This window comes from Equus przewalskii, chromosome 28 (assembly GCF_037783145.1).
Source record: "Equus przewalskii isolate Varuska chromosome 28, EquPr2, whole genome shotgun sequence".
Lineage (NCBI taxonomy): Eukaryota > Metazoa > Chordata > Mammalia > Perissodactyla > Equidae > Equus > Equus przewalskii.
The window spans coordinates 1655872-1678866 of NC_091858.1; the positions used below are offsets into that span (position 1 = coordinate 1655872).

The 22995-nt window shown below is 46.0% G+C and overlaps 1 protein-coding gene across 22 annotated transcripts in view; it reads right to left on the reverse strand.

Annotated features, from left to right (window-relative positions):
• CSGALNACT1 (chondroitin sulfate N-acetylgalactosaminyltransferase 1) overlaps positions 1-22995 on the reverse strand; it is a 330736-nt gene that overhangs the window by 94501 nt on the left and 213240 nt on the right. For all 22 annotated transcript variants that reach the window (XM_070598636.1, XM_070598651.1, XM_070598638.1 and 19 more), the window contains one exon: positions 1128-2052. In XM_070598636.1, the coding sequence (XP_070454737.1) occupies positions 1128-1761 (634 nt within the window). In that variant the 5' untranslated portion in view covers positions 1762-2052. The remainder of the gene's footprint in view (positions 1-1127; positions 2053-22995) is intronic.

Here is a 22995-nt window from a genome sequence, read left to right on the forward strand (position 1 = left end):
AAGACAACCTATGTGGAAATGTCTCCTAACTGCATGAATTTACAGTTCACATACAAAGTGGAAAAAAACCATAAGACAGGGAAGTGTCCAAAGAGAACAGGCATAAACAACAGTGGGAGGGTTTCTGATATGACTAAAGAGAGTCTGTCTTGCCCGTAGGCTGATGAGATGGCGGTTACACAACCTAAGGAGGGAGTGGGGTAATGAGGCCGCAGCTACACGTCTGGGAAGTTGGAGGAGACTCCATCCAGAAACAGGGCGAGGACCTGGATGCCCTTGATGGCACCACTTCTCCCAAATTATTAGTGGATTTTTGAACCAGTAACAATGGGAAAAGTTGATAAGAAGAAGATACCAATGAGTCTCCCAAGAAACTAGACAAGGCTTTCTTCTGAAGTTAGACACAATCAAACACGAATTGATAGTCGGTTGTTCTGTGCACAGGAAAAAAGCAGAGCCACTCATCTCACTGGTTTCCATGTGCTCTGACAATCTGTACAACATAACCTAGTGGTTAGGGACGTGGACTTGGGAACCAGACTTCCTAGATGCAAATCCTGGCTCTGTCACTTGGTAACTGAGCGACCTTAGAGAACTTACTTACTTAACCCGAATCTCCACTTCCTCATCCCCTAATGGGGTCATTACGAGAAAAGAGTGCATTCGTAAGTGTGAAGTTCCTAGAACAGAGCCTGGCAGATCTAAGTGCTGCATCGTACACGTTTGCTGCTATTCTCCTGTTCCAGGCCTGTAACCAATCTGCAGGAGAAGAGCCTGTGAGAAGGGACAAATCAAAACTGCCTATCCTACTCTATTTGGGCTTCAAAGTTTTATGTTTCTATTTTATTCTCTCCTTAAAAAAAGAAAAACAAAAGCAAGGAGTTCTTCCTCCTTCTGCCCAGGAACAATGAACCTGTCCACTCAATGTCTGTGGTTTCCACTGGAAGGAAGTGGAAGCAGATGTTTCTGAAAAGCAAAACCCATGCTACACACCTTGGCGCCGCCCACGTGAAACTTTCTACCAGCCATCCCCAAAGCCAACCCCAGCCTCCAGCCGTGAGCTGCCCGGGTGCCCACACCCAGACGCCTTGTCTTCACTTCCCGCCCCAATTCACAAACCTGCCGACCTTCTATGAAATCCGCGGCCGTGTAAAGACGCTGATTTGGGCCGCTCTCCGCAGGACTGTTCAGGGTCTCCAGGGCAGACTCAACGGCTTCCACCAGCTCGTCCCGCTTGTCCTTCCTCACGGGTTTCTCCTCGGGGTGGCGGGTCAAGCCCGTCTCCAGCTGGTACACTTTCTGCAGCGTGAAGCTATCGAAGGGCACCGCGGCATACTCGGTGGCCAGCTTGACGCCGGCGTGCACCTCCGCCCTGTCCACCTGCGAGCGCAGGAAGGTCAGCAGATCTGCCTGGGGCTTCTCGGGGAGCCCGGGGTCGGGCCCCAGGCCCGCGGCCTCGCTGGCGTGATACTGCGCATGCCTGAGCTGCTCGCTCCTCTCCTGCAGCTCCTCCTTGAGCTGCGCGATCTGCCTCTTGAGGCTGCCGATGTAGTTGCGGTGCTGCTCCTCCCACTCCTGCAGGACAGCCTGGTACCCTTCCTTCCCTGTGGGGCCGTTGGCCCGGGGCAGCCCCAGCCGCTCCTCGTCGCCTTTTGGAGTGCAGGCCAACATGTAGAGGACAGAGATGGCACAGCAGAGGAGCACGAGCAAAACCCCCACCCGAGAGACCCACGCAAGCAGCCCCCGCCGGACCATCCTCATTCAGGAATCAGCCCTGCGTCCAGAACTGGCGGCATTCCAGATGCCAGAGCCCCGCGGAAGGGCTTCCCTGGACTAGGCCACCGGGAGCATGCGTCGGCGGCTCCCTGAGGTGCTTTCATCCATCGCTTTCTACATGTCGTCTTGTCCCTTGGAGTCGACCACCACGTGCAGCAGCTTTCCCACTTCTAAAGGGTGATCTTCCGAGCAGAAGCAACGAGTTAGGTGAAACCTCCAAGTTTTCACATTCATTCCCATCATAGCCTTCCAGATGTGCGGCAGACAAGAGGGGGCCTGGGAAGAGAACAAACGACAAGACACTTAATAAGGTGAACACCCATATGTTCACTACGGCAATCAACAGTCAAGAGACTTCCCATGAGGTTTATGGGAAATGCTTATGACAGGTGATTAAATATTGTTAAATGTTTGTAAATCAAAAGACAACTATGTATTTGCAGAACTATGCATATAAAGAACAAAGGATGCAGAAAAATGATTGGAAGGAAATATGGCAAAACGTGAATCTCTTTGGGTGGGATTCTCTCTGGATGATTTTTCTGCTTCTCTATATTTTTCTGTATCTTGTAAATTTTCCACAATGGCACATATTATTTTGAAAGTTAAAAGGGAAAAAGCAAAACTTTAATAACATTGAAATGGCAGGCAGGGACTTCCCCGGCCAGGGCCTGCCCAGCATTAGTGGATGCAAAAAGTGAGGCCTACAGCACAGGGCAGGGCTGCAAGCTGGTTCCAAATGGCCTTCAAGCTTTCTGATAAGGAGGTGGGGAAGCACCGGAGGCTCAAATATGCAAATAATAAATGTGGATGCTAACATATTCAGAAGGAATCAGGGGACGGTTGTTCCAGCTGACTCCAGTTCTGCTTGCAGACAGATGAGATCACCACAGAAAGGGATGGGGTTGGGAGAACAGAAACCAGAATACTGTCTTGTCAGGACTCAAATCCCAGGCCTGTCTCTGCCACAGCCTCTAGAAGGACTTCTGTGTCCTGAGTGCCCATCAGAAATACCCAGACAGATCGCAGGGCCTTGCATTCGAATAATGCTCTGCACCTCACCTCCAAACTCCCAGAGACAGATGAGGGGCCATCCTAACTGGCCTCCTCCATTTCCCCCAGGCGTCCTCCCTGCGTCCTCCCCCAGCAGGACATCCCCACAGCACGCTCCCTCCCAGTGTTCTCCCTTCCTGAATCCCCTTTCCTCATCTCGCCTACCCATTTGAGCCAGAAAAAAATAAAGAATGATAGATGGAAACTAGATCAAATAAAATTTCTTGTTTAGCGGGATTTTTATAAAACCTTCCTAGATGTATCTTTTAATATCACTTCTTCAAAACAATCTCCTTGAGGGTACTGTGTCCTGGCCATTTTATTAAAAATTTGACACTTTTAATAATCACCACAATAACTAAATTATTCTGTACATGGTCTTCACCTGACCCAGAATTCCAGATTCTGGGCCAATAATCATCCCATTTACTGGTGGTCTGTCCCATTTACCAACTGGAAGAGGTACTCCAGTTAGTTAGCAACTTCAGGACCCCTGGGAGAAGAGAGATCTGTTCCTTCTAGCCTTCTGTCTATGCTGAAAATACAGCAGACAGTGACAGGCTCATTGACTTTATCTGACTACGGACTATGGCCACACCCGAGAATTCCTCTTCTATCACCCAGTTATGTGACTCTTACAGATATGATGTTATCAAAGTAGTTTATTTCTTAATTTTCCTTAAAAAGTCAACACATAACATTCTCTACAATATTTCCCTTGGCCTGAGGATTCTCGCTCCTATAATTTGGAACAAAACACAGTTATTAGCGCTAAGTCTAAAGTGCATGTTTAGCCCTGGAAGGCTTTTCTGTCTGATGAAAATCTCAGATTTGTATAATTACTGTAATTCTGTGATTAAAAACATCTCGGCTTTGGTGTTCGGCACCTTGCTGTTTTTAATGGACTCTCTCAGATGAACGCATTATATCCAAGGATTAAATTACCAGTGAAGACGTGTTATCATGTTGTTCTGCCACTTGAAAGACTTTTACTTTAAATAGATTGTCATTAAAGACAAAATAAGCAAATCAAAAAAAAGCAACATTCAACACAATTTATTGTGCTGCAAAAACAAAGTATGCAATCTTTCTAACATATTTTTTAATGGAATAGTTGTTACATTTGCATAATAAATTGAAATCATGTTAGTTAAGTGAAGCAATGTATTGAAGCTATGGCTAAAGAAATTTAAAACTGTACAATAATTATTTTGTGTTGTTCTATAAGTCTCTTTAAAGTCTAGTCTGGCTTTTGAAATTCACTGTGATAAATCTCAAAGTTATTTGGTATTCCATTCTTTTGGATGTAAAAAGACGAAAAAAACAGATTTTAGGAAGAAATGACTTTTTTAAAAAAAATAACAAAATGCCACAAAAATTACTGCCAAAGAAGCAGTGATGAATTTCTCCTTTTAAATGTCAGACAACATACATCAGAAACAAAATTCTTTTTACAAAACAAAACAAAATAATTAAAAGTTGTGCCCCTGCATCCTTTAACAGACACAATATTTTCTAACGATTCTAGAAATCTAATCTGTACTCAAAATAATAACAACTGGCTAAGCCACGGAGGCCAAGAGATCTGGTCGCTGAGGTCAGGAGGCGGATCCTTCGGATTCTTGCTTCTATGGAGACTTCAGCTTTCTCATTTGGCAGCACAGAACATCACTATTTTTTTTTTTTAATTTTTTTCCTTTTTCTCCCCAAAGCTCCCCGGTACATAGTTGTATATTTTTCATTGTGGGTCCTTCTAGTTGTGGCATGTGGGACGCTGCCTCAGCGTGGTTTGATGAGCGGTGCCATGTCCGCGCCCAGGATTCGAACCAACAAAATACTGGGCCGCCTGCAGCAGAGTGCGCAGACTTAACCACTTGGCCACGGGGCCAGCCCCGAACATCACTCTTAAGAGCAGATGCTTCTTTACCAGCTCTACTACATACAGGAACGAACACCTCAATGAGATGTCACCAGATCAAACTTCAGCTATACCTCAAAGGCACTGTGCAGTCTCTTCCTCTTTCCGCAGAGGTGTTGGGAGAATCAAAGAGTTAAGATTTATAATGTGTTTACCAGCTTGCAGATGGAAAGCACCATGTAATTACCAAGCACTATTACAAGTCAGAGATGACAGTGAAAATATAGCTTTGTGTGATCACAGCAGCATTGTGCTACTATTTTAAAACTGAGAAAAGGCACCCAGATTTTGGACTAACTCAGGCTTTGCAGGGGGTTGGGGACAGGCAAGAAGTGGAAAGCAAGATGGAGCCCCTATCAACAGCCAACGTTAGGACCTTTGGGAGAAGAGAGATGCACATTTGTATTTTTTAACTATAGAAAATCCTTTGTGCTCATCAGGTTCCTTGCCACTTAGATTTTTAAACGTTCATCCTTACTATCACTTTCCTCAATATTCTCCTGTCCCTGGCCAGGTCCCCAAGGATGGTTCTGTGACACACCTTGTCCAAAACACTGGATTTATTGATTAGGTTGACGAGAACATCCAGCACAATGGCTTTGCTGTCATTCTTAGAATCTCTGCGGAACAAGACGGCTGGGAGAAGGCTTCTTCACAGTCCACTGTGAAGGCAAAACAGCACTGCAGAGCAATGCTTCTCAGTGCCACCCAGGTCCGAGCCCACCTAAAGCAAGGTTATTCCAAAACTCTCAGCCTGGAAGAGGGTTCTCAGTGCAGACTGCTGTTCCATCATCCTCAGGCCAGAATAACCCTAAGAGTTTTTTTCCTGGGGTATATAGGTAGAGGGCTGCTTAAGAGCTTACAGCACTTTCTGAACATTTAGGCAGAGAGTGTGAAAGACACAGTGGGCCTATGCCAAGGGGTCCAGCAATGGTGTGGGTTTCTCAGACTCCAGGTACAAGGTCCCTGACAGCCTTGACATCCTGCCCAGACCAAGAAGCATCCTGGACATCCCCCAGATCTCCAAATAACTCAGTAACAACCCTCCAATGGGTCAAAGTCACAGTCCACTCCATCTAGGAGACTGTCGTTATCCATCCCTATAACAAATAGTTATTAAGCAGCTACTACATTCAAGGCATGGCCTAAGAAGTTACAGGAGACAAAATGATGGACCGAGCACAAATTCCAACATCAGCAATTTATCAGTTTGTAGAGGAATTCAGGTTTTCTCAAATAACCATAAATGAGCCCCAAACAGACAAATGCCATTAATAGATATAAAGCGTTAATACCATGCTCCCACCTGCCAAATGTGTGTGTGGGGGCAGGGGGGAGTATTAGGATTTGAGAAGAGAAGTATAAATAAATTTTTAAATGACAAAACGTTAAAATAGATGTTAGGAATGGACACCATTTGTTAAGATAAGATATGCAAGTGGCTACAGGTCCAGCTTATCATTTCATCTTAGAGTGGAGCCATCTGAGGGTGAAGCCAAGGCAGGGCTAAGTTGGGCCCAGAGCTGAACACTTAACCAAACGGGGACAGTGGAAATTAGGATCTCTACGGCCAGGACAGAAGCAGCTAGGATGGGTGTGTGCCTTTCACTCTACAGACCCCATTGACCATTTTGGTCACACGAGCTGTGTACTGTGACAGAAAGCCTGACAAGACATGTTTGTTAATATCCACAAGAAGCTCATAAATCACGAAGGATTCCGGACAAGCCCCACTGATGAAATGCTGTCAGGGTCAGCAGCAGGCAGAAGGGACGGTGGCTTCATGGTGAGACCAGGTCAGGCAGCCCTAGACAGTACAATGACAGGCCTTGTGAGTGATAAAGGAAACTATTCAAGGAGCAGCAATAAATTCTCCGAGGCATCTCCACCCCGTGTGCAGGCACAGCCAAAGAGTTGTTGGGGGAAAGAAACAAGCAGTGTCTCCTGGGCCAGGAAGTGGTAGACCAAAGCCCCAGGGCCGCCGTGAGGGTCTGTTCCACTTTGGCACATACAATCAGCTCTTTGACGGCAACGGGCACAAGCCAAACCTGAGTGAAAGGATCAGCTGTCTGATGCAACATAAACTGAGGTCGTATCTCTTGGGCAAACATACCATCCCGAATGTGTGTGGAAAAGGTGGCGTGCAAGGATTCTTATTCAAAGAGCTTTCAGTTGCTCTCAGAAATGTATACAAAGCCAAAGTGCAAACTTTACTCAAACACATGGCTTCTTCAGAATTCCCTCCACCTCAGTTTAGCTCCGGATGAGGGTGTGGTAGCCAGCTTCCACGGTGGCCTCCCCGCACCCCGCCCCCGGTTCTCATGCCTGTGTGTTTGCCTCCCACTTTGGACTGAGGGGCTGAAGTGAGTGACCAACAACACATGCAGCACTGGAGGAAAATTCAACAGGAGACAGATGAAAGCCACCACGAGAGCTGGAAGCCCTGGGTGCTCCCAGCCTCCACTCCCAGCGCTCTGTTTACAGACTTTTTTCCTAATGTTTTTTAGATCTGCCTTCTCTTGCAGGAAAGGAGGACATACCACCACCTCCTGTAACTGCTCTGCTGAGTCCACAAGAGTCTGTCTCTTGTCCGTGATTAGCTAGGGCTGAGGTACTTGCTAAGCAGTTACAATGGCCAGAAAATGAGCACAGGAGAGCTCGCAATCTCCCCAAACCACAAACACCTGGAAGCGTTAGCGCCGGGTTCTCAGGAGTCACAGATCTTTCTGGAACGTGGGTTTCTTTTTCCCTTGAGTCTTAGTCAGCATCTGTTCATGTGCCAAGAGCTCTATCCTCAGGTGTGTTCCTGTCAGCAACAGAAGAGCTGAAGCAAGACAGGAGCAGCCAGCGTCACCGTCTGTCCCAGAGAGGTGCTGCCGCCACCTCACAGAGGGAGGACCGGCCTCCCGCCCCATGAGCAGCCCACCCGCGAGCGCGGGATCGCCCTGCCCCCGGCTCCGCCGTCCTCCTCTGACCTTGGCACTCAGGATGGCTGCCTCCAAACTTAGGAAACAAATAGCATGTTCCAGGCAGTAAATAGCATCTGAACAAGTACCAGATATGTAAATTTATTCATTTACAAGTTACATACAAGTTTTACAGTATTGGTGTACTATGTATTCACAAAACATTACCCCTAAAACAACGCAGCATAAAAGTTTTTCAAATGTTTTCTCACCCTGATAGACCGTCCTGGGCACCCCAGGGACCCTCCTCAGGTTCCCACGGAACCGACCGCCCGGCTGCACTTCAGGTTTCCACGGGGCAGAGCTGCGGCCACGGCTGATTCCAGGGCCCGGTGCCTCGCTCCCGCCTCACTGCTCCCCTCCTCAAGGCGACCTTCGTGCCTCTGGACCCCAGTGACTCACCTCAGGGTCCCCAACACCTGCTGCAGGGCCTCTGCCAGGAATGCCCTCCCCTCCCTTCCTATCCCAGAGGACCAGGACTTGGACTCGGCCCCTCGAGGGCCCGCTCTGAGGGCCTCCCACATCCTGACTGAGAGCATCTTCCCCGGGGCCCAGCACGGGCGGCCCAAAAGAACAGGGAGTCCTTCTTGGTAGGGAATGCCCCTCCACCCCTCAGCTCCACAAGGGTCTTCTGAAGGAATCATTCTGATTCATTTTTCCCTAGTTTGAAACAGGAAGGGAACTGTGGCAAAAAATAAAAGGGCGGGGGGCGGGGGGGCTCTGCTGGTCAGACAATGAAGGCACAGAGATTAATTACATCTCCACAGCTGAAGAGCCAGGAAACAGATCCAAACCCTTTTTGCTATTCTCTTTTGTTTTGATTTTGGTTTTTAATTTGCTGGTGAACGTCTGTAGAGAAGACTTGATAGACAGGGTCTTCCTGAACATGCATAGATTTTCCATTCCCCCCAGCCCCGCCACCTCCAGTCTTGCTTCAGGAAGGATCTAGGACAGTCAGTCAGCAGAGGCAGAGGCCGTGGAGCCTAGAGAGTGAAGAGAGAAGGCACCTGCTCAAGTAACTTAGAATAAGTGGAATAAAGAATCTTTCCCAACAGGAAGACAGCTCAAGCACACATGTGGGGCTGAGTCAGCTGCCAAAACCCTGCCCGGAGGCCTGCCCGGTGCCCGTCTGCCCCTCTGTCCTGCCGGCTCCTGGAGGCCGGTGGAGGCAGCCTGCACCTCAAAGGGAGAGCCCCGCGAAACCAGGTTCCCCCACCCTCCTATTGCTCGTAATTGCAGCCACTTAGCGAGCATTTACTTTGGGCCAGACATCGTACTAAGCAATTTATAAACATTATCTCATTTAATCCACAGAACAACCCTATGAGCTAATCTTATTATCCCCACTTATGATAAGGAAACTGAGGCTGCGTGCAGTGAAGCCACCTGCCAAAGGTGCACTGCTGGCAAGTGGCCAAGCCTGGTTTCAAATCCAGCTCTGTCTGATGCCAAAGCCTGCTCTTATCCACTAGGCCATACTGCTCATCACCCTTAACAGTCCTGAACTGCTGGCCGAGACCCGTTCCTCATTCTGCACCCAACGTGTCTAATTTTTCTTGCTTCTAAACTCATAGTCTTCCTATGCATAGGCTTACCCAGCCCCTCAGATGTGGCATTAAGCACTGTTTCTCTATAATTATTTGCCTCCTCATTTAGCCGTGACTCCCATTTCCATAGCCCTCACCAGCTATGCAAACTCACACTATCCCTACAAATAATGCCGATCCCGGCCATGCCCAGTGCAAGCCATGCTCTGGCCCCACAGTCGGGGACAGAATACCTCTGCCACATTCAAGTGCTTCTGAGCAGATGCCAGGAGCTTATACCCACATTCAGATTTAAGACAGGTCAACTAGAAAGCATCCTGGAAAGCGGAATTTTTAATCAACTGAGAGATGTTCTTCTTTGAAAGGGGAAAAAGAGAACACCTCTCCATCAGTTAAGATGCTGGCTGGTATCATGATGGAATTCTCTCCTGCCAAACACTGAGTCCTCGCTTCTCTCCTCCAGACACGGCAAAAGGAGATACCCATGCAATGGCCATGCACCACGTGTCAACTAATGTGATCATGTGCAGGTAGAAGTCAGCCCTGACATCTGAGGAGACTCAGGGAAGCAGGCCCCCAGGGAGACAGGACCCAAGGTCACGCAGCACAGCTTCCAGGGAAATGCACGCTGTTAATTAATGAGGGGACTAATTAAAAGTGAGCAATGCTCCACAGCCAAGAACCTTCTAGCTAAGCCATAAGCACAGAGCCTGGGCAGGTGCAATATCGACTCCAAGATGAGGTCAGAGGTGTGAGTCACACCACGCTGTGCTGTGAACGCCGAGGTGGCTCCAGGCTGAGATGGGCTCAGCCTGAGTTCCAGTGAAGGCAGCACAGAGGAAAACTGGAGCTTCTCTTTCCTGAGAAGATGATCCACGTGCCTTGTTAGCAGATAGCAGGAGGGGAGAGGAGGATGAGAAACAAGGTTTAGTAAATGCCTCTACCACGTACCAGACCACGGCTTAAAGCATTTCTAGACACTGAGCTCCCAGAGCAAGGTCAAAGTGCTCACCTTGAGTCAACAGCAGGGCCCCGGGGTGCTCTCAGGCAGCCCTAGAGGGGGGGTCCACCGAGGACCTTGGAGAATCGCCAGACCTCGTGCGTTACCCGCTGTCTCACCCAAACCTCAGTTGAGTCGCTGATGCCTGTTCTCTGAGACTAGGAAACTGGGATTCAGGGAGGCTGGGTGACGTGCCACACGGCTAGTGGGCTCTACATCCCAAAACACCAGCATAGTCATCTACTTCCGTCAGCCTGACATTCGGAGCATAGATGGAGTACGCAACATGTTCAAAATTAAAGAAAAGCAGCAAAAGAGAGGCAATGCCCACAAGTAGGCCACAGAAAAGGAGCAGGAAGGTTGAGAACACAGGCAGCAGGGAAAACCCTAGAAATAGGACAAAACCCAGCCTCTAAAGAGAATCAGATGCAGACACCAGTATCGACAAGAGCAACATGGGGCTCTGACCTGAAGGCAAGAATTAGGGGATGTATATGACACTGTCCCCCCTCCATCCAGGGCTCCCTCAGGGAGGCTCCCTGCTGGAGCACAAGCACTGATGACCCGAGGAGGGGGCCAAGGCCTGCTTTTCTCTGGCACTTGTGGTCACCTCATGGCTGCCTTCTCCCGAGGGGGTCATTCTGTCCTCTTCATCCCAATCCCGGCCTCAGTCAGCATGACGTGTGAGCGTGGTCTGCCCCAGGCCTTGTGCAAGAAGCGGGTGAGCAGAGGCCGGCTCTCCATCCCCACAGCATGGCCCAAAGGAACATCCGCTGGAAATACCCTGAATTGACAGCCGCTCTCATGAGAACTTCAACGCGTTTTGCTGGTGCGTTTGAGGTACGAAGGCTTAAGAAGGAAACTACTACTTTTAGTCAAAATGAAATAAGCCGCCTAAGTCTTCTCAGTTCTCCTCTTCCTTCCCATCTCCAAGGAAGACATCAGCACACAAACAAGGGGCTTTCTTTTAGAAAGTGGTTATTATATAAGAGGACTCAAGAAGGCACAGATTACACAGAATTATTTTAGAAACCCCACGAAGCCAGATCAGCAAAGCCTTCTCTCTCGGTGCCACCTATCTAAGGATGGAAATAGAATCAATGATATAAAAAAAATCAACAGGGGGATGTCCAATATTACATAACTGCAAAACATATTACTATTTTTCACAAAATGAAACCCAGAGCTGACTGGAGACAAAATGTTTAAGGCTCTGGTTCCAGCCCACCACGCCTCTGGGCACCTCTTCTGCGTTCCTCACCCACTCTTCAGCTCCCTACTTCCAACATGTGGTGCCAACTCTATCTTATAGTCCACTATCCCTGCCGGGGGTTAACTGGTTTTTAAGGGGGCAGCTAAAAACATTTCAAAATATCACTCCTATAAAGAAATTTATCTGCAATAGGAATTATCCTATTTCTATACAGAGAGATGGCACAGAGTGCTTATTTAATCCTATTTTGGTTTACAATTTAATACTATTTAATATTCCACTAACACGTGCTCCCTGCATCACTCTTAAACTGTTCTGTACTCTTTCTGTAAACATTCACTTCCCCATCTATGACCCCATGCTATCTGCATCTCTTCCTACTTCTCTGATGTCTCCTATGAGGCAGGGTCTATTAATATCATACCCATTTTGCAGGGAAGGACATTGAGGCAGAGGTTAGGTGCCCAAGTCATCCAGCAGCAAAATGACAAAACCGGGCTTCTAACCCAGGAGGTGCATCTCTGTTGTCTGTGCTCTTGAGCTCGAAGCCATACCGCTTCTCTGTAACCTACGACATGCTCTGCCAGACACGTGTTCATCATAAAGGGAAAGCACAGAGAGAGCAAAGGCTGACCTGGGAATGCACAGCACCTGTTCAGGGACCAGCTGGGGCAAGAGGAGCTGAGAGACGTTTTACACAAAGGGCCCCATATAGAGAGAGTCCTCACGAGAACCTGACATGCTGACACCCTGATCTCAGACTTGCAGCTTCCAGAAGTGGGAGAAATAAACACTTTTGAAGCCGCCCAGTCTGTGGTAATCTGTAATAGCAGCCTGTGCTAAGACAGGCGCTACAGCACAGCAGGGAATTTACACTTAACCTACAGGCAATGGCTAGCCAGCCGTCTCAGTCTTTAAAAAAGAGAGTCACATGATCAGAACTGAATTTTAGCAAATGGGCAGTGTTGAGATGGACCGGAGAGGGAAAGATGGGCATTCGGGAGAGCAGGTGTGAGGCCACCACACCACTACAGTGTTCTAAATAAGGGACGTGGAGGCAACAGCACAAATGCTGGGGGAAGGGTGGATTCAAGAACTATGTCTTGGGTACCATCTCCAGGACTTGGAGACCAATCAGATGGGGGGAGGGGAGCATCCACTGAGAATGAGGCCCAGGGTTTAGCTTGGGTGACTCAGGGGATGGAACTACCAATGAAAAAGAACACAGACAAGAGAAGATTTAGCAGAAAGACAAAGTTGTTTTTGGACATGCCAACTTTCCACTGCCTGCAGGACCGACAGGTGCGGTGGGCGGAGGCCCGGGGAAGGAGGGCTCTGCCCACCTGCTGCAGATTCTCCACACAGCAGCACATGCGCCGCCCACCCCTGCACCTTGATAAGGCTGCACGCTTAGGCGTGTCTTGACTCTCTCCAGGGCTTTCGCGTCTGGTATCTTCTTTCATCCTATCACTGCAGTCAGGGGTTGAGAGCACAGGTTCTGGGGTTCAGACCATTGAGTCCTGCTGTTATGTGGCTTCTCTCAGCCTTTGTTCCCTGAATACAGGGGCACAGAGAGCCTCTCCTCCACAGTCCTCGCAGAGAGTGAACGAGGTCGTGCACCTACAGTGCTCAGCACAGCGCCTGGCCCAGGGTCAATATTTGATCGATGGGAGCCAACGTAAGGCCAAAACCACAGCAGAGAGACAAGGCCAGCACTGACATGATTTTATGGATGAGAAAAATTAACCACAAAGAAATAGCTGCTATTTATACAAAGTTACAAAGCTGGTTGAAAGCACAGTCAGAACCAGAGCCCAGAACTCCAGACTCCCAGTCTCCTACCTCGGAATCGCACTCCCAAATTTTAAATCAAAGCACCTCTCTCACATCCTTATCATCTCAAAAAGCAGAGTTTATCTGTGAAAAGAAAACCATAGCATATCTGAAAAGTTCTCCCCAAACTGCCATTTAAACAAAGCAGTACGGATCTCGTTCGGGTTGCTGGGAGATTCTTAGAAGGCAATTGCATTGAAAGGCTCAGCTCAGTGCCCGGCACAGCGGAACAACACGGGGTGGGTGGGGGGGCTTATGATTCTTCGACATCATTTGGGTCTCAGGACAATAAATGGCACGGTTGTAGACATGAGTTTGCAAGCACCAAGCAAACTCTTCTGACCAGAGAACTGACCACTCAGACCACGGGCACAACGCAGCTAGATTTAGACCTGCCAAGGGCACAGCAGGTACTATTTGGGAGAAATCTCAGAACCTCCTAAGATATTTTTGAAATGCAATTTTCCAGTAGCTCAAAACGATATGATTCAATACGCCAGTGTTCTAATTTCAGCTGCTGGTACTAGAGATATTCCTGGGGTTCAAAAAAACTTTTAAAACAATAAAAGCTGCTTCTCAAAATAAGGCTTCAAGACGTCTCTGGTAAGAGGAGCTCCTTGGGCCCTTCTTTGACTGCACTTCGTTATCCTGATATATGACAGTTCTCAGTTCAAAGCTGCCTAGGACGGGCGTAAAATGCCTCTTTCTGAAGATAAATTGGAATAGCACCCTTTTGGTTACGCACATGAGTCTGCAACAATTGCTAAAATTACTACAACTGCACCACACAGCCTCAAAGAAACAAAACAAAGCCCGTGTTTCATCCCACGCTGGACAACCTGCACCGCAGCCGGCATCTGCGGAGAGGAGCCGCAGTCCCGAAACCAGCCGGCGCTCGCCGCCCCCCACTCTGCCTGCTGGAGAGACCACAGATGGGACTCCAGGAGGCGGCATACACTCCACAGGAACAAGAACACAGAAAATCACTGTTCTGAAAGTCAGCAAGGATGTTACAATTAACGTGAGTTTTCTCTACCCAGTCATCAAACATGGGCAGGATGCTTACTGTGTGAAAAGGACCATGGCAACCATGGTGGGGATAAAGAGAAGGGCCAGTCGAGGTCCCTGTCCTCACAAGGGCAATGGCCAGCGGGAGAGACAGGTATAAAACTGCTGCTATACCAGGGGACTGTGATCATTGTTAGTAATATAAACGAAATGTGCTATAGCTCAGAGGAGAGAAAGACTGTCTGGCTGAGAGGATCAGAGCAGTTTCAGATGAACCCTTTGAGGTAGGTACTGTTATTAGGCACAGATGGGGACACTTGGGAGCATCCCTAAATGATCACGGATATAAAATGGACAGCTGGTCTAATTAAGGTTTTCCCACTCGCACTCCAATTGCACTATTAGGATGCATACTGTCTTAATAAAAAAGGGAAAAAGATAAGAACTCTAAAAATTCACGGTTTTCTTGACAGTGTCTAATGTTTTTCTATATTTTTTTTCTAGTCTGATTGTGTCTCTTAGTGTTCGAAACTTTTTCATGTGCCCCAGGGCAAGGTGAAAATATAAGGGTCTTGTCACAGTGCTTATTTATTTTTTTAATATTAGTTCCTTCTATGTAAAAAGAAGAGTTGGAATTTTTTTCTTGGAACCAAATTAACGGGTCTCAAGATTGATCTAAATGCAATCATCCTGTGGAGTAGGGAGTCCAAGGGGTCCAGCTTTTAATGCACATTACTTTATCTCTATTAAAAGCCTGTAATGACATAAGATGTTTAAGGAGTTTCCTTAGCTACAGAGGGCTAACACTGCTGCTTGCCAACACTTGGCAGATGTTTATTTCCAACTTTCTGGCTCAGTGACACGACTGACATAAGCAAAAACATAACAATATGAAGGGTACCTTTGTCATACATTCCACAACCTTAGCTTAAGAATCAGATAAAAGATGCAGAAAAGAAAAAAAAGAGACCATCTCCACCGCAGGCACTTGAAACCCAGCACCCTAGCTCTGAGACACAACCAAGGAAATCTAGAAACAGCACAAAACACAGACTGACCACAGCTTCAGGCCTCAGAGCTGCATATCACTTACTATTTATCTCCAACAATTCAGAAACACAAGCCTGCCCTTTGGTATGGACACTCTGTGTTCTCCATCCAATCTATCCACAAGGGCGAGGTCTCCTTCCAGGGGACACAATCCCAGGTGCAAAGGTGATGAAAAGGGAATGTCAATTTTCTTTAAACAAACGTGAAAACGCTTTGCAGAGTCCAAACTACAACACGATGGGTGCTATCATTACTGCTTTTGTCTTCATTATGACTGGCACTGAGAACTTGCAGAAATTTCAAAGGAATATAGCTTGAGAAAATCAAATTAGAAGATGATACTCAGGAAAAACAAATCCTTGTTTACATAGGAATTGCTGTTCAAGCCCACGTCTATTCTCGGATCACAGGCACCTGCCTATCCCTCCCAGCTCCTTTCTCTCCCTGCCTGCTCCCACTCAGCACTCCCTACACACACTGCCCATCCCTTACCTGGCACCAGGTGTGTTGAGAGGGGCCTTCCCAGCAGAGTTCTGCACAGACAGCACACTCGCCCTTCCCTCCCCTCAGAGACAGGACTGGCAGCTGGCAGAGACTGCTCAGTGTGTGTTCTGGCTCAGAGAGATGAGCCAGGACCCCATAAGCCTCGCTCAGAAAGGTGCAGTAAGAGACCCAGAGGGAAGTTGCCAACTGGGAGCAGGGCGAGAGCAGCCTCTCTGGAGGGTAGCTGAGTCCCATAACCTGAGCCCCTCGGCAGTGCAAGCCGCCAGCCGGTAAGGCCAGAGGCATCTCCTCTCTGCTGCCCACAGAGGGATCCCGATCAGGGCCCACCAAAGCTCACCACTGTCAAGTCCCACCCCGACCCAGCTGTGCCCCGAAACCGGAAGGGGCTGGGAAAAGAACGGGAGACTGGCAGGCAGGAGCCCCGGCATCCACCCCAGAAGCTTGTATTCCCTTAAGTAGGAGGGTGGGACAGCCATTATTCAAGGGCCTCTAAATAATAATAAAAATAAAAGCAATAAAGATATTACTTAAACTATTAGAAGTCACAACTCAACGGCAGTCAATCAGAAATGTATTTTCATTTCATTTTCTGAAATGTAATTTAATAGGAAAAAACTGTGTACTTTATAAACTTCAATCTAGATGCTACTTTTCTGAAATACATCTTGAGTAAAGTAAAATACAACCAGATTTAAAAAAAAGATACTTGGCTTACTTTTTCACAATTACCAACGTTCTGGTCATTCCAGGACTGGACAAAATGCTAACAAAGTTGTTAGGCAAGAAGCGGTTTAACAAACATTTGCTGAAGTACCCATGAAGTGCCAAGTCTAGTTCAAGATACTAGATATCTATATCTGTCTGTATATAGATAGATCTATAGCTATATAAAGATATAGATAGATCTATATGCCTATACTTAGATATAGATATACTTAGATACATCTCAAGACATAGAGATGAATAAGATAGAATTCCTGACCTCAAGGAGTTTAAAGTATAGTGAAGGAGACAGACACATGAACAAGTAAATCAACGAGCTGCTTTAACAGAGGAGCAAAAGGCAAGAAGGGAATGACAGAGGAGAGGCACTCAATCCAACCTAGAGGGTTCAGAAAAGGCTTTCTGCAGGAGACGATACCTGAGAGAGGTCTTGAAGGAGGAGTTTAGCAAGGCAGAGAAAGGAGGAAAGAGCATTTCTGGCAGAAACAACTGAATGGCAGAGCTTGGAGGCGTAAGTGCAGATGGAACATGCAGGCGAGTCAGGGTAGCTGGAGTGTGGGGCAGAGCCGGAGGATCAGGCTGCAGAGAACCTGGGACATTGAATCTAGGGAGAAGATTATGAATCTAGCCTTGGACATGGGAAGTTCAAGTGCTTCTGAAACATCCAGGGGGAGATGGCGAACAGCCATGTCAGAGAGGAAGTCTAGCCTGCAGATAGAGATTCGGGGTCATCACATATAGATGGTAGTCAAACCATGAGACTGAATGACATGACTCAAGGAGAGTCTAGAGTGAGTAGAAAATCTGGTTCTGAGTCTGTAAGAACTCCAACATTGGAGACCAGGAAAAGGAGATGAGCTTGCAAAGGAGACTGAGAAGGAACTTCCAAAGACTTCCAAGTTCATTATACTGTTATGAACTTGGAGAACAAGGCCCTGTCTGAGCGGGTTCAGCCTAAGCATTTCCAGTGCAATCCATGAGTAGGGAAGTCTGCCTATGCCAGGTTCAATATTAGGAAGCCCATGTTTGCTACATACACAAACCATGTTCTCCAAACTAACCTTGCAACAAAGCTGATATTTTGGTCTCCATCTCCCTGAATACTCAACTTCTTCATAACCGAGAAAGAAAAAAACGAAAGCAGTCCCTGACATTCAGAAGCTGCCCTAACACTCACAGCAAGGCCATGTATTCTCCTAGCAGACACAAACCATCTCAAAGAACACCAGCCCCACACAAGGTTACACTGAGACCATGACAAAAAGAAACAAAATAAGGCCACATCATAATTTTGTCCAATCACAGACAAAAACAAAGTCAATGTGTCACCCACAAAATACCAAACACCCCCTTACTTGGGCAAAATGCCTGACTGCTACTTCTTTACCAGTTATAACTTTATCCTCATTCAACTCCCCTAATAGATAAGAGGGATGAGATATCTATCATCCTTATTTTATTTTATTTTTACTTTTTTGAGGAAGATTAGCCCTGAGCTAACTGCTGCCAATCCTCCTCTTTTTGCTGAGGAAGACTGGCCCTGAGCTAACATCCATGCCTATCCTCCTCTGCTTTGTATGTGGGATGCCTACCACAGCATGCTTGCCAAGTGGTGCCATGTCCGCACCTGGGATCCGAACCGGTGAACCCCGGGCGGCCAAAGCAGAACACGTGCACTTAACCACTCAGCCACTGGGCCAGGTCCTCATCCCTATTTTAGAGATGGAAAAACTTAAATCCCAAAAGCAAAAGTTTTCTAAATGATTGCAAAATAATCAATCAGCCTGTCAGAATAGTCACTCATATCAGCTAATGACTAAGAAAGGAAATGTATGTCAAATGGAATAGTTACTGATTTTGCCAGGCCAAATCCAGCATCAAGTATCCTAGGCTGGTGAAGAAACTCCAAATGCCCAGCTCAGCCCTAATGACATGGACAGTTCTGAGTGGATTGCTTCATTTATTTAAGGTAGTTGCCTTATTTGGAAAAATTCCAGAGTTGGACTGGATAATTTCTGATGTTCCTTTGGTCCTCAATCAAAATTCATAATTCAGTGGCATCTCCACAATCCACATCCCGTTCCCACTGCCACTTACCAACTAAATAACTCTGGCAAATCATTGACCGCTGGGTCCAACTTCCCCAAGTGTCAGATGGAGGCAAAACCTTACCCACCTCACGGCAATGGGCCTGAGCATCTCGCCTCTCCACAGTGCGGCCAAGGTGAAATTTTACATCAGCTGTGACTTCCTTGGAAGAAAAGAACTTAATTTTCTACAACTGAATGCAACTTGACTTTCATGCCCCGGTCTTCGTGGAACAGACCGCCAATTCTCTCCCACTGTGGTCTGCTCACTGCAATCCAGTGATTCTTTTCCGGCAGATCAAGGATTACTCGACCAGTCACCGTCCAGTCGGGAGCCCAATCCCCTTTCAGCAGATAGTGCCCCACAGTTTCTCCCGTCTGCCCCCTCCCTGATCCCTGGAGGCAGAGGCTCCTGCAAAGGAGTGGAGGAGCCTGTCTCCTAAGAATCTCCTGACTTCCTGCCTGCTGCCTGAGTTTTTCTTTTCCATTCTCAAGAAAACAGTCCTGATGCCACATCCTGCATCAATACCATGGCTGACTGTAAATTCTATGCTTAGACTGTCAGCTTTGCTTGTTGGAAAGCACAGATCTTTTTTGTTGTGTTGTTTCCTTCTTTGTCTCTCTCAACAAAGCCCAGCTTTTGGAAATATAAAAGGCTTGCTTTCAGATTACTGTCTCACTATGGACCTTCAAATAAACTCTTGTTTTGATCCTGGAAGCCCAGCCATGGCTGCTTCACCTGGGCAGTATCTCCCCTCCTTCAGAAACAACAAGGATCCCAGTTTCAATGGATGGAAACTCACAGGGCAACAAGGAACAATTAGGAGTCAGTGGGAACAAGAACACTCGGTTTGGTATTTTCAAAAACATTATCCGTGCTACAAAGCCTTTGGTATATGTCCCCTCTTTGCTCCTCCCTTAAACATCTCTCTTCCTTAGGTTCTGATCACTACAAAAGAGCTCCCTACCCGGCCTTCTCACTCCACATCCTCCCACACAGCTGCCGTTACACTCGCACTAAACTCGCAGCTTTAATCACAATTTTAAAAATAAATAACTGGAAACTCCTCATGCTGACCCTCAAAGTCCCTGTAATTTGGACCTCTTCCGCCTTCCAGCCTCGCCTCCTACCACAGTCCAATGGCAGGAGTGCTCAGATGGCAGAGGTGCCTGGAGAGGCAATGAGCTCTCCAGCTTCCCGGAGGCGCATGTTCAGGCCACTTGAGCCCAGCAGAGACGGCCAGAGAGCTAGGTATTGGCCAAATGCCTAGCTTTGGAACCATCTGGCCTGGGGACAATGTTTGCACTGACCCCCCGCCTCTCTGTACAACAGCTGCACTAGAAAATAAGCTGCTTGTCAGTCGTACTCAGCAGTTCCCTACCGCAGTACCTGCTTTCATGTTGTAATCTTTGTCTAAAATGGCCTTCTCTTGTTTTTCACTCCCTATTTTTAATTTATCCCTTTCCAAATCCTACTCCTTCTTCGAGGCTTACCTTAAAAGCCAAGCTGTTCATGAAGCTTTTCTTTATTGCTCTATATTCCATCCTGCTTAGTCACCAAGCAGTTTGATTTCATCTTTCTCATGGCTCATATCATACTCCATCTCCGATCACATATTTTTATGGACTTGCCATCCTCCTAACAGAATGTAAGCACTTTGAGAGCAAGGGCTGGATCTTGCCCATTTTGTACGTCTATGTCACAGAGGGCACAGAGTAACATTCAGTTTCAATTTCTTGAGCATCTACAATATATTTATAATGTTCCTTGCAGTAAGAGTACAGAAGAAATTTTTAAAGATCCTTTTCTTCAAGGAATATGCGATCTAACTGGGGAGGAAAAAATCAGACATATGAAATACAAAGCTTAAATAGAACTTCTTAAAAAACCCCAAATGATAAGATGTTCAAAACCATGAGGGAAGGAAAATGAGAATCTTTACTATTCACCAAAATATGGCCTCCAAAAGTTTCTGGAAGGTCTTCCCTTGCCCTCCCCCCACACCAAATCAATTGTTTTGAGGTACTCAGATCTAGCATTTGGTCTTCTTTCCTTTCAAACATCTAAACTTAAAATAAGTATGATAATGAAAATATATCCTATTCAGTAACGTGACGTGAAAAATAGAATAAAATTTGAAAAAAAACACTTGGTATTAGCAAGCTCATAGTTGGATGTAATATTCAGCTGCATAAGACTAGTTATACAATAAAGAAGCAAATTCCGGAAGACTCAAATGCCGCCTCTGGCGTTGCTGTAGATGGTGGTATGGAAGCAGGAAAACACACCAGTCATGGCCCTGCAGCCGCCATTAGGCCCTGGGCCAGAGAAGATTAAATGAAATCCACCAAGAACTATTTCTTGGCAGAACGAAAGGCAGAGGAATAGAACACTGAATCAGAAATGGAGGAGCCCCAAGTGACCTCAGCTTTCTCACACACATCTAACATGCCCAGGGGACGACAGCTGAAAGAGGCAGAAAAAAATGCCTAGAAGAAATTGAATAGTCATGATAGGCAGTTTATTAGGACTACTCTTGTATTGGGGAACAATTTTTCCTCTTCATGTCACGTGGGGAGTTTGCAATCCAAACAGTTTTGGTGATTATGACAATATATTTTGTGTATATCCATTGCACTTCACAATATTTCCTCCCAGAAGAAGCTTCAAATCCCAGAAAGCTGCCAAAATATATATTGTGGCTGACATGGCCAAAAGATGCTGCCGGGTTAAAGCAGGTGAGGGCACAGAGTTAGCAGTGAGGACCTGCAGAGTGGTTCGGAAGAACGGCAAAGGCTTCAAGGGAAAGAATGTGTCGAGAGATAGGTTTCTAATACACTTAAAATTTTTAAATCTATTTTCAAGTTGTAAGCCCTGTGCCTATTATCCACATCATACAATAAATAAGAAAAAAATGTTCTCCCCATGTTTACTTCTATGGAATAATTATTGAAGCTTCCCAGCTCTCTAAAGGCCTGGAAAAATTTTTCCAGGGTGATCCCCAGCACCTCAAAGAAGGATTCACACTCCAAACTCCTCCTTAAACCACTTCCAAAACCGATGGTCTAGATAAATGAGTAATTTACAATTTCTATTCCAACGACAGCAGTGAAAAATGCAATGAAGGGTGATTGCTGTGTAAAATAGACCTCCTTGTAATGGGTCATTCATCAACTGAACGCTCTTGATTAGAAAGTTTAGAAAAAATATACACTCAACCTCAAAAACACTAGTTCAATTAAATCTCCATTAACAATAACATTTTACACCTTCATAATCATTTAAATAATGATTTATAGACTCAGATTAACAACTGTAAAGTAAGATTTTGTTTCTTATAACTGAGGTAAACAGAATCCTCCAATTCAATTTCTGGAAATTTAAAAACTAAACATGATCCCAACTGCAAGATGGTGAAGTGAACCCATGAATAACTAATGCAATACACTGTATGAACAGCCTATAGGAGAAAAATCACATGATGTTATCAACTAATGCAAAAGAGCATTTGACACAATTCAACATTCATTTATGACAAAAGCTCACAGAAAACTAAGACTAGAGGGAAATGGTGAAGTACTGAATTGGGAACAAAGCAAGGATGTCCATTTTAACGACTTTTATTAGATCTGGTATTGGAAGTTCTAGCTAGTGCAACAGTCAAGAAAAGGAAATAAAAAGCATACAGATTGGAAGTGAAGAAATAAAACTGCCCATATTTGCATATGATATGATTGTCTATGTAGAAAATACAAAAATCCATTGTATTTCCACATATGATCAATGAACACATGGACACTAAAATTAAAAATACAGTAGCGTTTACCATCATTCAAAAAATTGAAATACTTAGCTATAAACCTAACAAAACATATATATGATCTATGTGCTGAAAACTACAAAACACTGATAAAAGAATTCAAATTTCTAAATAAATGAATTCATGGATTGAAAGACTCAACATAGGAAAGATATAAATTCTCCCCAAATTCTGATATACAGATTTAATGGAATTCCTATAAAAATCTCAGAAAAGTTGCTTCATACATAGACGAGATTATTCTAAAATTTATAAGAGAAGGTGAAGGAACTAGAAGAGCTAAAACAATCTGAAAAAGAAGAATAAAATGAGAGAAATTAGTCTACCCGTTTCCAGAATTATTCTATAGCTACAGTAACCAACATTGTGTGATACCGGCAGAGGGATAGACACACAGACCAATGAAACAGAAGAGAGAATCTGAAATAGACCCAACTGATATGCACCAGTGATTCTTCATAAAGGTGCAAAAGTAATTTCATGGAGGACCAATAGC